Source organism: Nannobrachium achirus (genome assembly GCF_963921795.1).
Source record: "Nannobrachium achirus genome assembly, chromosome: 12".
Taxonomy (NCBI): Eukaryota; Metazoa; Chordata; class Actinopteri; order Myctophiformes; family Myctophidae; genus Nannobrachium; species Nannobrachium achirus.
In genome coordinates this window covers 7,491,581-7,508,732 of record NC_137832.1, presented here as the reverse complement: position 1 = coordinate 7,508,732, position 17,152 = coordinate 7,491,581, and the positions used below count along the sequence as shown (strand labels likewise).

Sequence of the window (17,152 nt, the reverse complement as noted above, 5' to 3'; positions counted from 1 at the left end):
GCCAAATAAATATCATTTTGGGGGTCCTTCACATGAAAATGTTTGAGAACCACTGACATAGTAGTCTCTCAAGAACAGACTAACTGAGCTCCAGTCAAGTGAAAAGGACCTTTTCTTTGACGATGGCTGGCCAGATTGCTGACATAGAAACATAGGTTTTTCAAAAAACCTTAGAAGGATTCAAAAGACACTTATAGAATCGGGTCAAAATTCAGATTTTCAAGATTTTTCAAAAATAGCAGATCTACAAGCTCGCAGCGCGGCACTCGGTGCCGTGCTGTGAGCTTGTATATCTGCTATTTTTCAATAGTTAAAGCATAATAATGATACACAATAATGTGTACCCGTTCTATTTAATATACTAATTTGAGAAAATAGCATTTGGAGGAATATGTTATTGGTTGTCAAGAGAAATAGCTTTTTTTATGGAAATGGTTGGAATTATGGCTGGTTCATACAGTTGCCGAAAATAGCAGATCTACACACTCACAACACGTTGCACCACGATGCATTGTGAACTTGTAGATCGGCTAATTTCAGCTTTATTAAGTTAATTCCCTCCCAACCCACCAGTACTAATTTATCCTTTGCATACTGCAGTTATGAACGTACGTGTGTGCGTGAGTGCTTGCTCAGACTAACATCCTAAGTGTAGCTTTTGTTTCTAGGCTACACGAATCAGATTTTCGTATATCCGCATGGAAAAATATCTAGGTCCACACAACTAGGTCTAAAAAGATCCATGCCTACACAGATCCACTGAGAATCGGATATCTTTGTAAATCTTCACTTGTTTATCCGGTTTCAAAAAGATCCAGTTTAGCGGCCGAAATCTCCATCTTCGTGTGGCTGCAAGCCCCGATCACACAAAGGGTCCAGATTCTGAAAAATCCAGATTTGTGTAGCCTAGGCCATGAATGTCTCTTTGTCTATCTGTTCTGGTTATTATGTTGTTAAATTACAGTAAAATAACTACAAATGCAAAATTTAACAAAATGGTCACTTTAACAAGGTATTATAATTATATTCTCCACACTTGTATTCTCCCCATCTTGACGAAAAGGTATAGCCTATTCCCAGGCTCTGCAGGTCAGCTGCACAGGACCACAGGTGCAATGCATTATTGTTAATTGTGGCACGTTTACTAGGCGACATTCACACAGGCACGTTTTATGACGATTAAAACGAATCCTATAACGTATTGTTGGAAAATACACAACGGTTGGGCATGTGTGAAGACGCATCCGTATTCTTTTTCGAATAAAAGAAACAAATGCAAATCCACAAAAAAACGGTGGTTTCGATGCGCTACCGCAAACGCTTCCCTGTTGGTGTGAATCCATCCGTCTCAAATACAGGCAATGAAACATTGTGGTAGGCTATATAGAGCCATGTGCGGGTTAAATCCATAGTTATTTATAAAAGGTTAAATCCCCCCGTCTGTTCTCATTAGATTTCTGACGATTCTGGCCGCCTCCTCCCCTCATTGATTTCTGATCACCGCTCCCTCGATCGCACATGGTGTATTATTTGTGAGGAGTTGTTGCTCACAGTTAGATAAAAGGAAAGTGCCACTGGAGTCACTTGTATATATCATATATAGGCTATAGGCCTAATAAAATATAGGCCGATGTGTGGCTCTCTCGCCCTTGCTGGCGCGCGCGCTCTCTGTGCCAAATCATGTCCAAATGGAGACGCTTAACGCTGTTATGCGCGGAGCGCAGAGGGAGCCAGCGGAGGGCAAGAGACAAGAGAGAGAGAGAGAGAGAGAGAGAGAGAGAGAGAGAGAGAGAGAGAGAGAGAGAGAGAGACACGTTGACGTCCTCCTCTTCGTAGATATTCATATCTTGCAATTAAAAGTATTTGCTGTCTGGTTTATTGCTGGTAGATTTGTTGGTTTTATTTTGTGATCGCTCGTTGACGACCTTCGACCGCAGACAAATCGGCTAACGCCTGCGCGGCAAATTTTGCAGGGGTCCTGTGGTTACATTGTGAGTTGAACTTGAAGAATTAATAAACACAGGGAGATGGAGGAGGCATTATTATGCAGCTTGGATATACTGTATGTCCCGTGGACAGACGTGGACTCAGTGATTCCTTGTTTCGGATGATAATGTGCAGTGTGAGGGCAAACGTATCAATTAAATATGCAAGAATGTGGCAACTTCACCCCTCCCATTCGCACAACTAAACCGAATTATATTATGAGAACATGCCAAGTTTAGCTACACTTGAACAACCGTTCCAGGCTGCCATATCCAGCCCAAGAACAGACATTGTGAAAATAGCCGATCTACATGCTCACAACGTCTCGCAGGCGTTGTGAGCATGTAGATCTGCTATTTTCACAATAGAAGTGTGTTATACAAAATGTAATGCCTGTTTTTCATGAGGACTCCCATCTTTGCCATACCGTAGCTTTTGCTGAACTGACGCCAATGTTCTTGTTGCAGTGTCAGTTCTCGCCCTGCTTCCCGGGGGTGCGCTGTGTGAACGCGGCCCCAGGCTTCCGCTGTGAGGGCTGTCCTCTGGGCTTCAACGGGCCGGAGCTCACCGGAGTGGGAGTGGCCTACGCCAAGAGCAACAAACAGGTTCAACACATGACACTGCAACACTCACAGGGACGTGCTGGGCCCCTGATTCAGCCCGGGAAAAAGAGTTGGAGAGGCCCTCATTGCGCGACATGGAGAGAGATCTCTCTCTATAGCGCTGCTGCTACTCAAAGATTTGCCATTTCAGATCATGACAAGTGACAAGCCAATATTACATGAGTTATATTTCGTCATTGTCGGGTGGAAACCTTGTATGTCCAAAACCATTTAAAAAATGATTTAAACTAGTGAAAACAGCCGATCTACAAGAACACAACGCCTCACACCGCGAGGCGTTGTGTGCTTGTAGATCTGCTGTTTTCGCTACTTTTGTGCGACAGCCTTGTATGGGGAAGCAGGGCTTTGCTTTGCGAAAAAATGTACAAATTTGAAATTTGGAGATACTGTACGAGGTTTCTGCCCGACAGTGACAATTTACTTTGTTGACGCCCAGCCCCCAAAATGGAACGAAGGCCGACATTTTATTTTTATTTCTGTCCTAATGGTCGGCCTGGACCGGCCGGGAATGAACCGGCCGTTCGGGAGTTGTCCTGCTTTTCCCAATGGCCAGCACGTCCCTGAACACTCACCACCACCAGCACTCTTTCCAAGGACCCCCAGTTAGGGATGGGACAATGTGAAGATTTCATGTCATGTCCACATTATTGTGACCAACGTCGATGATTTACGAAATTATCGCGATAATCAAAATTATGCTTAAAATGCCACTTATGTTGACCACTTGAATCTCAGCATCCATAGTCTGGGGCAGAACATTCACCAAAAATAGACGATCTACAAGCTTGTAGATCGGCTATTTTTGGTAAAGAGACTTAGTAGAGAGTGAAAAAAAGAGACTGCAACAAGTACCTTCTTTACAGGTCAGTTTTTTTTACCAATTCTAGAGGGGTTAAGTGGTACCAGATATACAGCTCGGCAAGGTGAAGTGATCCCAGTGCATGACCAAGCACAATTTTGCAATTGATTAAAATTTGCGATAAGATTATTGTTATTTTTTTTTGTTTAGTTTATTTATCACCATAATAAAGATTATTGTCCCTATCCCCATTGGATTTTTTTTTGTGATCATTCAGTGCTAATTACACATACATTTTGTTGTCAGGCATGTGATGACATTGATGAATGTCTCGGTCCACCAGACAACGGAGGCTGCACCACCAACTCTCACTGTCACAACTCTCTGGTAAGAATTACTTTAACCCAACTCTCACTGTCACAACACTCTGGTAAGAATTACTTTAACCCAACTCTCACTGTCACAACTCTCTGGTAAGAATTACTTTAACCCAACTCTCACTGTCACAACTCTCTGGTAAGAATTACTTTAACCCAACTCTCACTGTCACAACTCTCTGGTAAGAATTACTTTAACCCAACTCTCACTGCCACAACACTCTGGTAAGAATTACTGTACCCCAACTCTCACTGTCACAACACTCTGGTAAGAATGACTGCACCCCCAACTCTCACTGTCACAACACTCTGGTAAGAATTACTGTAACCCAACTCTCACTGTCACAACTCTCTGGTAAGAATTACTGCACCCCCAACTCTCACTGTCACAACACTCTGGTAAGAATGACTGCACCCCCAACTCTCACTGTCACAACTCTCTGGTAAGAATTACTTTAACCCAACTCTCACTGTCACAACACTCTGGTAAGAAAAGTGTTGGAAAAAGTACCTTTTACTTATACTGTAAATCACTGGTTCAATTTGAGTACTTTTCCCACCACTGTGCGTTGCCTCCTTTCCCGCAGGGCTCGTTCCGCTGCGGGTCGTGCAAGACGGGCTTCACCGGGGACCAGGTGAGGGGCTGCCAGGGGGAGCGGCTGTGTGCCAACGGGCAGCCCAACCCATGTGACCCCAAGGCAGAGTGCGTGGTGGAGAGAGACGGATCCCTCAGCTGTGTGGTGAGACCACGCTTAGAACCATACACACATCATTAGAACCATACACACATCAGCTGTGTGGTGAGACCACACTTAGAACCAGAGAACGAATTAGAGCCTTTTATAGTGTTAAATCTAGGTTGAACATGATTAGTGGAGCTGCCTCTGGTGAACGTGGACATCCTTGACCTTTAGGAAGTAGTTTGTCAGGTACATGGGTATCTTGGAGGTATAGTGTATCTTGTACACCAGTAGTTTGTCAGGTACATGGGTATCTTGGAGGTATAGTGTATCTTGTACACCAGTAGTTTGTCAGGTACATGGGTATCTTGGAGGTGTAGTGTATCTTGTAGTGTATCCTTTTCAATTAGGAGATTTTACATTTTTTTTCATGAGGAGCTGACTTAGGAATTCCTCAAAGGCCATTAGTTTGTTAAAGTTGCAACATGAAAAACATATGTATGCCTTTAACATATAAATAATGTGTGTGTTTCAGTGTGGCATCGGCTGGGCAGGTAATGGCTATGTGTGTGGGAAGGACACGGACATCGACGCCTATCCCGACGCCAAGCTGCGTTGCCGCGACAACTACTGTAAAAAGGTAAACACACTCTTTCTCTTTCTGTTTCCAAACCAACCAATAGGACGCTTCCTTTCCCGGCCGATAGAATATATATATATATCGATATATATATGCAACCTCACCGTGCAAAACATCACTCTCTAACACACTGGTTAGAGAGTGACCCCCAGGGGGGTCCCCAAATTATTTTGGGGGGTCCCCAGATGAATAACCTAATGTGCAACATTGTTTTCTCACTCAACAGTGAACAAACCAACATAAAGTTTAAGCGTGTAGAGGGTATCTGCACATTTCTAAAGTGACAATTTAAAGCTATACTGTGTAAGTTGCTAAACTAGTGGTCAGTATTTTTTCGTCCGTTTTTCGCCCGGAGTCGTCGCGGACCACCGGAGCGGCGCCGCAAACCACCGCGACCGATACGAATCCGTGGAGGGGTAGAACGCATGGTAGAACGTAATTTTCTGGCCAGGATTTGGGGATTAAGAGGTTAAGAATCCTTCACCATGGTAAACACTGTAGCTGAGGGAGGCTACTCCCTGAAGACACGGCAGATACGCTGTGATTGGCCGGTAGTGTATCATGTGTGTATGATCCGCGATGTGATTGGCCAACGTATACACAACGTATACAGATGATGCAGATGACGTAATTTTTCCGCGAAATCCGGTCCCCGGCCAGGATCATAGAAAACATATAAAGAGAAGGATTTAGAAGCTGAAAATAACGGAGTGGGTGTTCTAAAACTTTAGCGATTTAACAGTTAGGACCATTTTAAGATTTGTTTCATAAAAAAAGTTACATGGTATAACTTTAAGGACTTTTTAATACCTCTAAAATGACAAATTTAAACAGTGGCCAAATTGTCAAATATTAGAGGTAGAAATTGTGAAAATACCCCCTGGAACCCCCTCAATAATATTGATACTAATAACTGTGTTGTTTACCAGGACAACTGCATATTCGTCCCTAACTCGGGTCAAGAGGACGCAGACAGAGACGGGATCGGAGACGCATGTGACGACGACGCAGACAGCGACGGCATCGTCAACATTGACGTACGTATCTTCATCCTCCTCCTCATCCTCCTCATCCATTATGTCTGTCATTGGTCACCGTACACAACTCTACAACTCTATGACTGCCTGCATAGATATGTTCCAACCCGCCCACTCAGGTCCTCTAGTGCAGACCTACTTGAGGCGCCAACAATGACATATAAAAAATATGGTGAAGCAGCTTTCTGCTTCTATGGACCGACAGCTTGGAATAAACTCCCACTACACCTAAGACAGGCAGCCTCGGTGGATAGCTTTAAAGCACAGCTCAAGACCTATTTCTTTACTCTTGCTTTTAGCTGAATGTTTAAATCCCTGTGCTGCTACTGACGTCCGCACTGCTCTGAAATTGTTCTTCAATGTTTTATGTTTTTATTTTTCTGCTTTATTGTAATCATTTTAATTATTTCTTTTTATTATGTATTTTTTATTTTATTTTACTTTTCTCTGTTAAGCACTTGTGCTTCATTTTATGCTCTGTAAAGCACTTTGAGCTGCATTTCATGTCATGAAAGGTGCTATACAAATAAAGTTTTATTATTATTATTATTACATAGCAGGAATGGGAGCCGGAGGGCTTCACCAGTTGACTTGAGAAGGTGCGTACCAGATGCCCCTGACACAGTTCCTGAACACACCTGCTTTTTCACAGAGAGGACAACTTTGTTTTTTTACAACAAAGTTTAATATTTTAGATTGTAATTAGAGAAAAGAAAAGATGAGTGTTAAAATGATTTCATTTAGTGCTTTCTATTATTTTAGCAATTTTAGTATTTTGATTTCGATGGTTGGGGGCATGCGTACAAGTGACTAAATATGTCCTTTTAGACACAATAAGCCGGCAATTTCTTTGTTACTATTTACACCAGCCCCCATAATCACGTCTGCCCATGAAAGATTGCGGTGCATCTTGGGAATGGGCTTATTGTGTCTAAAAAACAAAAGACATATTTAGCCACTTGCATGCATGCCCCCAATCGTTAAAATCACTAAAACGATAGAAAGAAGTAAATGAAAACATTTTAACACTCATCTTTTCTTTTCTTTTCTCTAATGACCATCTAAAATATGCATATAAATAATATAATAATAATATAATAAAAATATAAATAATGCATATAAAACTGTGTGTGGGTTATACAGTATACCTCACACTCCCAGTGCAACCACAACCAAAGACCCCCCCCCCCCCCCCCATGTGCCCCCCCCCTCTCCCCCTTAGTGTTTGTGACCCTAAGCGAACTGCTTATAATGCTTATAGCAGAAACCGTCCCTGCAACAAGGTATGTGGGCTAAATGATGTATTCCACCAAGGTTATAGGAAGACCCACCCAAAGACCAGCCCCACCTGTCCATTGGCTTCCCCGGCTTGCACACTTTTACTGAGGTTAGGGTTCGAGACCTCCCAGTCTCAGGGCGGACACTCCAACCACAAGACCCCTGAGCTGGTAAGGCATGATGGGGAAAACAGCAGAACAGTTAAGAAATAAACAGATACAGCAGCATGTCCAAAATGCCATTACCAATCTCTCCTGTCCAGGCACGTGCACACATACTGTAGACATCAAAGGGGGCTTGAGTCCCTGCCCTTTTATCCGTCTGTTAAAAAGTGCCCTCTCCAGAACATGAATGCAGTTTTGACTATGGTGAAAGAAATGCAAATGCCCCTCTTTCCATGCCATACCTGAAGACGGCATTCAAGAGAATTGCTTTGTCCGAACGCAGCATCTTATGTTGAAATAATTGCCATCTCTGTGCAGAAATCCATGGCCACATCTCCAGTATTCATTTGATTATGCTTAGTTCAGTATGGTATCGAGCACCGATATTTTCACCAAAAGCGCCTTTTTAGAAAATGTCAGCCCCTGCCTCTCTAACATTCTCTGCACATCCCTGCTCCTGTCCTTGTAGGACAACTGCTGGCTGGTCCCTAACGTGGACCAGAGGAACAACGACACAGATCTCCATGGCGACGCCTGTGACAACTGCCTGAACACGGCCAACCCCGACCAGAGGGACACGGACGGGGACGGACTGGGCGACGAGTGTGACGACGACATGGACGGAGACGGTGTGTGTGTGTGTTAGCACAGGACGGAATTCATTATTAATATATATATATCGGACCAGTTACCCGTATATGGAGATCCCTGATACCCATATATGGAGATCCATGTACGGGCATATTGGTTGGATCGGCGGTTCTACAAAAAAAAATTGTTTCATAAAACTGTACCTGCGTTACACGGGCGGGGACATAACATTCTCATACTAAACTTTGACATAATTATGGCCCAAGCACGTGCCACCAAAACTGTGGAAGGAGAAGCACGGCAAAATAAATAAAAATAAAAAAGTTTATCTAGGAGGAGAAAGAAAGATGGATTTATGGATAGATGGAATAAAGTACTATAGTGTGGTTGGCAGTGATGTTTTTGACAGCAAATTTAGTTTCAGTCATAATTTTGTCACCTGAAAGGTTTTAGTTTTAGTCTAATTTTAGTCCACTAAATATCATTAACATTTTAGGTGAATAAATCTACAGTTGATTTAGTCAACTGAAATGCATTTTGGCAGGCCTTGATGGCATCGTAATGACTGGTTTTACACTTGGTTGTGTGCTGAAAATAGCCGATCTGCTATTTTCAGCATGCAACACCTGTGACCAAACATAAAATGACTCTCTTCTCCACTAGTCCCTCCCTAACGTTTTAGTCTAGTTTTTATTTAGTCTTAGTTTTGTCATCACAGCTCAGTTTTATTTAGTTTTTATTTAGTTTTCGTCAGTGAAAAAAACGCAGTCGACAAACATTTTTCGTCATACAGTAGTTATAGTCGACGAAATCAACACTGGTGGTTAGGGCAACCACACTAACAAATATCTAAATACTACATAATCTAAATACTGAATCAAGCAACTTAAAAACTGGGTGCCCACAGAAGCCAGAGTAGACGTTGAAATGAACTCAGAAGTGTTTTATAGTGAAATTCCCCTTTAAAATGTCACAGACAGGTTCTCTAAAACCTTTTCCTTGGAATCCGCAGCGTTTCTAACAGTCTGACTTTAGACATTGACCTTTAAAAGCACCTCTCATTTGTTCCACTGGAGAGAGAAAAAAAGAAGAAACAACTTTCCATGCTGTGTGCGTGTGCACGTGCGTGCGGTGCATGTGTGCGTGCGTGCGTGCGTGGAAACAGTGTTTGTTGTTTAAACAATGTGCTTTGATACCTCTGCAAGTCTGCATGCTTTGGTTCTGCCTTTTAACAGTAAAAGTGGATCTGAGCTGAGCTCTTGCTTGGTGTCTGCATGTCTGTCTGGAAGGCATGTTTCCAGGGTGGGGTGTCACAGTGTCATGCAGCCAGGCTGTGGAAACTATTTCACTTTCAATTGCTCTAAAATTGGCCAGATTTAGCCACTACCGTCTGTGAACTTCCCGTGCAAACTACCGCTTAGCCCAGGGGTTTTCAAAGTGGGTGACGGGGCACCCTGGGGTGCCGTGACGGCAGTCCAGGGGTGCCGCGAGATAATAATATTTGGAATATATTTGGACACTTTGGACACTACAAATATTTAGTATCATTTTAAACTTGAAGTACAAAGTTATTTTCAGTCAGTTCTAACCAAAATGGCTATTATCTCAATGTTTTCCTCGCAACATAATCACTAAAATATCGTCACTGTCGGGCAGAAACCTCATATCTCCAAGTTTCAAATGTGTATGTCTTTTGGTAACAATTCATCATACAAATCTGTTGCACAAAACTAGTGAAAACAGCCGATCTACAAGCATACAACGCCTTGTGATGCGAGGCGTTGTGTGCTTGTAGTTTAGTAATTTTTTAGATGATAAATACAAAACAAATGGTTTTGGACATACAAGGTTTTCCACACGACAACAACGACATGCTATAAATATAAGGTGCTGGGAGTGAAAATTATAATGTAGGGGTGCCTCGGATGAAAACAAATATTTATGGGGTGCCCTGAGACAAAAAAATTTGGGAACCCCTGGCTTAGCCCACTGCAGTGGCAACAGTGCTGCTGCTGCCGAGACTCTGACAGTCATGTCATGACTCATGATATTTCCAAGGTGATTAACCCGTTCTCAAATCTTCTATTAACGGCTAGGTGTTCTGTCATGCTCATTTCAGCACAGCTGGAGAGCCTATTTCAACCAATTGCTTGCTCAGAAGAACTACCTGTAGTATAATATGAATATTTCACTCCACTTGGCACTTTTCTTTCTTCTTTTTTAGGAGGCTCCTCTGAGTGCCACCAGAGGGGGCTCACGTACCACCAGTGGTACATGTACCACAGGTTGAGAACCACTTCTGGTCTTTGTCCTCTCACAATAGGTTAACAGGGGGTCAGTTACTAACAGGGCCCAGGGGGTCTGCCAAAACTTTGTGTGATTTGATAATTATTTTAAATGAACAACTTGAACCTTCACATCCCTATTCTGAAGAGAACTTTAGCCAAAAATAGCAGATCTACAAGCTCTCAACGCCTCGTGCTGTGAGGTGTTGAGAGCTTGTAGATTTGGCAAATTGGTTTGGTGTAGAGATAAAAAAAAAGAGCAGAACCAAGTATAGAGTGAAAGGTCAAGTTTACAAAATATCAACGATTTAAGTGGTTAAATGTCTGAAAAAAACACATTAACACGAATCCAACATAGACTGATGACAAACAAGTCTATGAATCTATCTTTGAAATCAATCTGCAACACAATGTTATACAATATATAGTGGGGTCCCTGCTTTATCTCCCTCTCAGCTAAGGGGTCCTTGGTCTGAAAACGTTGAAAACCCCTGGGTTAACCCATTTAGACCTGCCTTCTAATCATTGGTTTGTTTCTGCCTCCAGGGATAAAGAACTTCTAATCGTTGGTTTGGTTTTGCCTTCAGGGATAAAGAACTTCCTGGACAACTGCCAGCGCGTCCCCAACCGAGACCAGAGAGACCGAGACAAGGACGGCGTGGGAGACGCCTGTGACAGCTGCCCTGACATCGCCAACCCTAACCAGGTAACCTACACCAGTTTTTCTCCCCCAGGGGGGTCCACAAATTATTAACTTGATGTGCAATGTTTTTTTTCTCACTCAACAATAAACAAACAAAGATAAAGTTTAAGTCTATAGAGGGTATCACATTTCTAAAGCGACAATTTAAGGACGTTTTAATACCTCTAAAATGACAAATTAAACATTGGCCAAACTGTCAAATATTAGAAGCAGAAATTGTGAAACTAGCCGATCTCCATGCTCGCAACGCCTCGCAACGTGAGGCGTTGTGAGCTTGTAGATCCCACTTAGCCCACTTATCCCACCCACTTATCAGCTTAAAATGTATAGTAAAAGACTGAGGCAATCCAGGCACTCGAGGTTAAAAAGGAGGAATAAGCCTTTATTGCATTAAAAAGCCAACTGCCGACATGTTTCGACCATGAAGCTGGTCATCATCAGGGCAAGGAATTCTTTGCATAAAAGTAGGCAGAGAAACGACAGAGATGTATTCCTCTTTGAAAATCCAAGTAGCACTCTGTTTAATTCAAAGAAAAAACAACAGACCTGACGCGTAAGTAATAATTATATCAACACCTCTGAGGTGTGTATTAACTTAAAGGTAACAGCAGCTATGCATTAAAGGAAATACTGCCTCTAGTAAGTGGAACAGCAGAGGCGAGATCGCTGTGAATTATAACTGTAATCAATAATTGTCCTGTGTGAGTATAGGCTATCCACCACACTACTGCAATTATTTGAGGAAATGTTGAACATTATTACAAAACATACATTAATCACTTCAACCCTATATTATGCTGCAGTTTGGATATTCTAAAATAGCAGTTTACAAGCTCACAACAACGCGTTGCAAAGCAACGAGAGATAGATCCGCTGTTCATAAAAGATTTGTTTTGTGAAATGGGACATTCTACATAATGAGTGCCAGTAACAGAGTATTTAAACATTGCAGTATTGATCCTTTTTTGAAAAAGTAAGTACTTATTCCACTACTGCACGCAACTGCCCGTCTCCAGGCGTGTACGTAAGCACACGGTTTGCACAAGACCACAATAGTTTCACAAGGAAGTCAAACAAAGAAGACAAAAAAAAAAAAGGCTAGACCGATGGCAAGTATAGTGAAAGTACCTAAGTACACTTACTCAGGTACTGTACTTGAGTACATTTGTACTACTGTACTTTTATTTTACGTATGTCATACATTATGCATGTCATATTTCAATACTTAAAGGAGTAGTTCACCCCCTAAATTACTTTTCTTCTGTTGATTACTCACGCCACAGAGACCTGAGTTCAATAATATATAATATATATATAATATATATATACTCACAGCAAGGGGACTTGCTGTGAGTTAAGAGATCTGCTTTTTTGAAAGATTTGAAAGAACCTTTACTGAAGTAATTTTGAATGCAGGTCTTTTACTGGAGACAGAGTGTGTCCACATTGTGGTATTGCTTGATTAGTCATATCAGACATAGGCCTCTTGCATGAGGAAGCATCTGCAGGTGGTTACAGCTCTGCACGACATGACATGCACAAGTACACTAGCCTACACACAGTAAGACCATTAGCACACAGTTCAAAATGCTAATGAATACAAACAGTAGACCTAACAGGTCAGATGGACTCTATTGGGACATCTGGGCTCCTCAATGTAAAATTGATATTTTTATTTGAAAAATGGTGCTTAAGTCCAAGAAAGTAAACATGATCATTACATACTTAAACATTGGACAATAAAGGTCTAATGATAAAACCTGTATAGCCGCCATTTCGGGGCATAAACAAGAAGTTGGAGGATAAAATGAATTTTGATAATGCCCATGTTCACATCATGTATACTTTCTTTTACTTAATACCATTTTTTATTCATTTTTATTTTGGACAAAATAGCTAATTTTACATGTAGGCAGAAGGATAGTGTCCACCTGACCTGTATCCATACAAACATAATAGTACTTGGAAATTACGTGTTTCTGGTTCAAAAAGGTTTGCATTAAAAAGTTAAAGCTCTATATTCTGATAGTAATCATTGCTATTGTTTGCGTGTTTTTGAGTGGATTTTCAGGTCGGGTTGCCAATTTCAGCCTATCAGGAGAGAGCACTTATTTATCAGCTTTCCGTAAAGCTGTGTTTGTCCTGTATCCTGTATGGATGAAATTGGTATCCCGACCAGAACATCTATTTTCTGTTTATTAAGAGCTGGAGAGACAGGGAGACTCCCGTTACTGAACAAACACTCTATAGCAATCATCAGAATACAGAGCTAGGCTACTTATTTAACTAAAATATCACTTAGACCCGCGCTAACTAAATAATGATTTCACAGATGAAGATGTTGGTATGGTTACAGGACATGTCATTCCAATTATTTAAAGGCAAACGGTAGGGGTTGTGGCTCTCAACACAGTCTTCCTCTTTGTCTGCTCCTTGTCCATTATTATCAGGTTGTCCCTCGTACCAGTAACTGTCAACACACAACATTACTTGTCATTCTCCATAAAGCTGCATGCTATTCACATCCTATATATTTTTTGCCCTACGCACCTGTCACCAACCGTTGACATGTGCATCTTCCTTTCTAAAATACTCACATCCTGTATCTGCTGTCAGGCAGAAACTAGCTAAGGACACAGTCACACCGCGTTTTAATCTACCTATGAGGGCCGATTGTGCCAATGCATTCCAATGGGAATGGCGTGGTTTGATGGTCTTGTGCATATTTCGGCGTGCCGCGCAAACCTTTCGTTTATGCTTGAAGCAGATACATTCTGGGCACAGATTCTGCTTTTCCCCCTCTGTCCAATCGGGTGAGTCGAAGGCTTGCGTTCAATGCAAGCCTTCTGCACTAACGCCCTTTCGGTTTTATAGGTCGTTTCGATGAACTGTAGCTTTTTATCTATCTATGCTTATCCGCACCACTGTTGGCACATACTCTGTTCAGGGGTCTGACGTGAGAATAGTCACACCAAAAACTGCACTCATATGGAGCACTACAGCAGTGTTTAACACTTGAAGTGGTCATAACTGTGTGACTATTGCTCTGATCAGCACAATATAAGGCCTGAAAAATCTATTTCATTTAGATGCCTTCTTGGAATTGTGATGGTAGTATCTGTATTTGATTTGGGAATACCAATTGGAGCTGCATTTTCCCTCAATGGCAATTCAAATACTTAAGTCCAAAACTGTTACTTTTCAGGATTCAAATTCGAAAGTAGATTTGCACCGCTTTTCGAGCCTGTGGATCTGCTACTTTTGCTGCTTGTGTGTGATACTGTAGTATTATCAAGTAGGGTATTCATTTACGAAAAAACACAACGTTTTCTGCCCTGCATCGACAAATCCGAGTCCGACAATTATGTTCTTCATTATTTATTGATACCTTTTGCCCAGTGGCGTTGCATCCACCCATTCCCACACTCCTTCTGCGGCCCGGTCTGACAGCCCGATCCACACTCTTTTGTTGCGAAGCGAAGCCACAAACTCCTGCATGCAAGACACATGAATTGTAAAGTTATAAAGCTCTGTATTCAGTGATGAAATGGTATATTTCAATACAAATAATAAACATGTGGTGTATTATTTCTCTTTTAATATGCTACTGTAGAGCAGGGGTTTTCAAAGTGGTTGCCCCCCTGGGATGCTCACAACGCGTCGCGCTGCAACACGTTGTGAGCTTGCAGGTTGTCTATTTTTTCGGTACTTGATACCACACTAAACTAAGCATAATCAAGTCAATGCTGGATATGTGGCGTAACGACATGGATTTATATACAGAGAGGGCAATTCTTTCAACAATTCTTTCATTCTTTCAAGTTCAGGAGAGTTTGGACAAGGCAATTCTTTGAACGCTGCCTTCAGGTATGGCATGAAAAGAGAGGCATTTGCATTTCTTTCACCATAGTAAAAAATGCATTCATGGTCTGGAGAGGACAGGTAAAAGGGCAGGGGCTCAAGCCCCCTTTGATGTCTATGTGTGCACGTGCCTGGTCCACCATGGTGCTCATTAGGGATGGAGCTCGTTAATTTTTATTTATAATGAGCACCTTATCCATCCTTATAGAGCCAGGCTTTTATCGAGCCCGTAATTAAGCGTTTTCTCATATTTTATTTTCTCATAAGATATGAGACGACAAATTCTGAGCAGAACTATGATCTTTTTTTATTGGCCAGTTGTTGCAACTGTGAGTTTGTGGCTGACCACCATCTATGAAGATGACAATTGACAAAAGTCATCATCATCATTCGAGTGCCCTCGAAATCTGCAATCATTCATTAGTGTGCAATAAGTGTCAAATGGCTTTATATTATGGATGGTGATCATTTCTTGATCGCCTCTTGTCTTGAGTGTAGAATTATTGAATGCTTTAACCAGTGAAAAATAGCAGATATACAAGCTCACAGCGCGGCACCGAGTGCCGCGCTGCGAGCTCGTAGATCTGCTATTTTTGAAAAAGTCGTGAAAATGTGTGCAAATATATGTATTTTCAAAGCGAACGTTTGTAACTCAAATTTTGCTTCTGGGTGGTCTGTGGAACTAAATATTTTGAGATGCGCGTCCGTGGCCAAATAAATATAATTTTGGGGATCCTTCACATGAAAAAGTTTGAGCACCACTGACATAGTAGTCTCTCAAGAACAGACTAACTGAGCTCCAGCTAAGTGAAAATGACCTTTTCTTTGATGATGGCTGGCCAGATTGCTGACATAGAAACAAGGTTTTTCAAAGAAATCTTAGAAGGATTCAAAAGACACTTTTTTTTCAAAAAATAGCAGATCTACAAGCTCGCAGCAAGAGTGCCGCGCTGTGAGCTTGTATATCTGCTATTTTTCAATAGTTAAAGCATAAAATAATGATACGCAATAATGTGTACCCGTTATGACATCATGGGCCGCTATGCTCGATAACAAGCTTGATAAGCCCAAAGCTTATTGATACCAAGTATCAATGTGTTATCGGGTTATCGAGCTACCCTTGTTTAGGGCTCCATCCCTAGTGCTCATACCTGCTCCTCCTGGCTGTTGATGACCACCAGGTCAGCTCCTAGGGCCAGACAGTACTGACGGCTGCTCTCCCAGCTCCTCTGCTCAGTGGAGACGTAGTAACAACTGCCTCCAACCTTCTTCCAGCACTCCCTGCAACCTCCATTCACTGTAGTCTGAACTGGAAGGCACATGTTTGTATGGCACTATTGAACAACACGGCAAATTTAAAGAACAACTTTGTTTTTTATAACAAGGGTTCATATTTTAGATTATAATTAAAGAAAAGTAAAGATGAGTGTTAAAATGTTTTCATTTACTTCTTTCTATCGTTTTAGCCAATTTAGCGAATTTGATTTCAGAGGTTGGGGGCATGTGTACAAGTGGCTAAGTGTCTTTTTAGACACAATAAGCCCATCCCGTACATGCACCGCATGGTTTCCTTTCATGTTTAGGTGTGACTTATGGGGGCTGGGAAAATAAGTAAATGAACACTCATCGTTTCTCTAATTACAATCTAAAATATGAACCCTTGTTTTAAAAACAAAGTTGTCCCTTAAATCGCGGTCTCAATCACGTTCGGGCGCCGCTTCTCTATCGCTCCTTTCCCTGCTTCGCCGCACGTAAACGAATGGAAGAGATCTCCCCTCCGCGTCGCCAAAGTAAGATCGCCGACCTCTGCAGGATGAATATACACGCTGTACCGAGCACTCCATTACGTGTTGTTATCATGTGGGCTTTGTTTTTTTAAAACATGTTTGTAAATAAATAGCTTATTTCTTCGGCGCTACCTCTGTTCAGAGGGTTCTGCCGCGGCTTGCAAGGTGTTAATGTGCTTCACAAAAAAAAAAAAAAAAAACATCAAGCAAAGGGAACACATTATAAAATGACATTACAACAGAATAAGAAACAAAATAATTGAAAATAAGAGTAAAGATTGCCACATACATAGAATACACAAATGCAAGATAAATAAAATGCATTCCATAACATAGCAGCA

General features: G+C 41.7%; 1 protein-coding gene across 1 annotated transcript in view; it reads left to right on the top strand.

Moving 5' to 3' along the window:
• thbs4a (thrombospondin 4a) overlaps positions 1 to 17,152 on the top strand; it is a gene marked incomplete at both ends in the record, with an annotated part of 83,937 nt that overhangs the window by 14,480 nt on the left and 52,305 nt on the right. Inside the window, 7 exons of the mRNA XM_080738420.1 lie at positions 2,454 to 2,591; positions 3,715 to 3,795; positions 4,373 to 4,525; positions 5,001 to 5,105; positions 6,035 to 6,142; positions 8,054 to 8,213; positions 11,048 to 11,166. Coding sequence (XP_080594546.1) covers positions 2,454 to 2,591; positions 3,715 to 3,795; positions 4,373 to 4,525; positions 5,001 to 5,105; positions 6,035 to 6,142; positions 8,054 to 8,213; positions 11,048 to 11,166 — 864 coding nt within the window. The remainder of the gene's footprint in view (positions 1 to 2,453; positions 2,592 to 3,714; positions 3,796 to 4,372; positions 4,526 to 5,000; positions 5,106 to 6,034; positions 6,143 to 8,053; positions 8,214 to 11,047; positions 11,167 to 17,152) is intronic.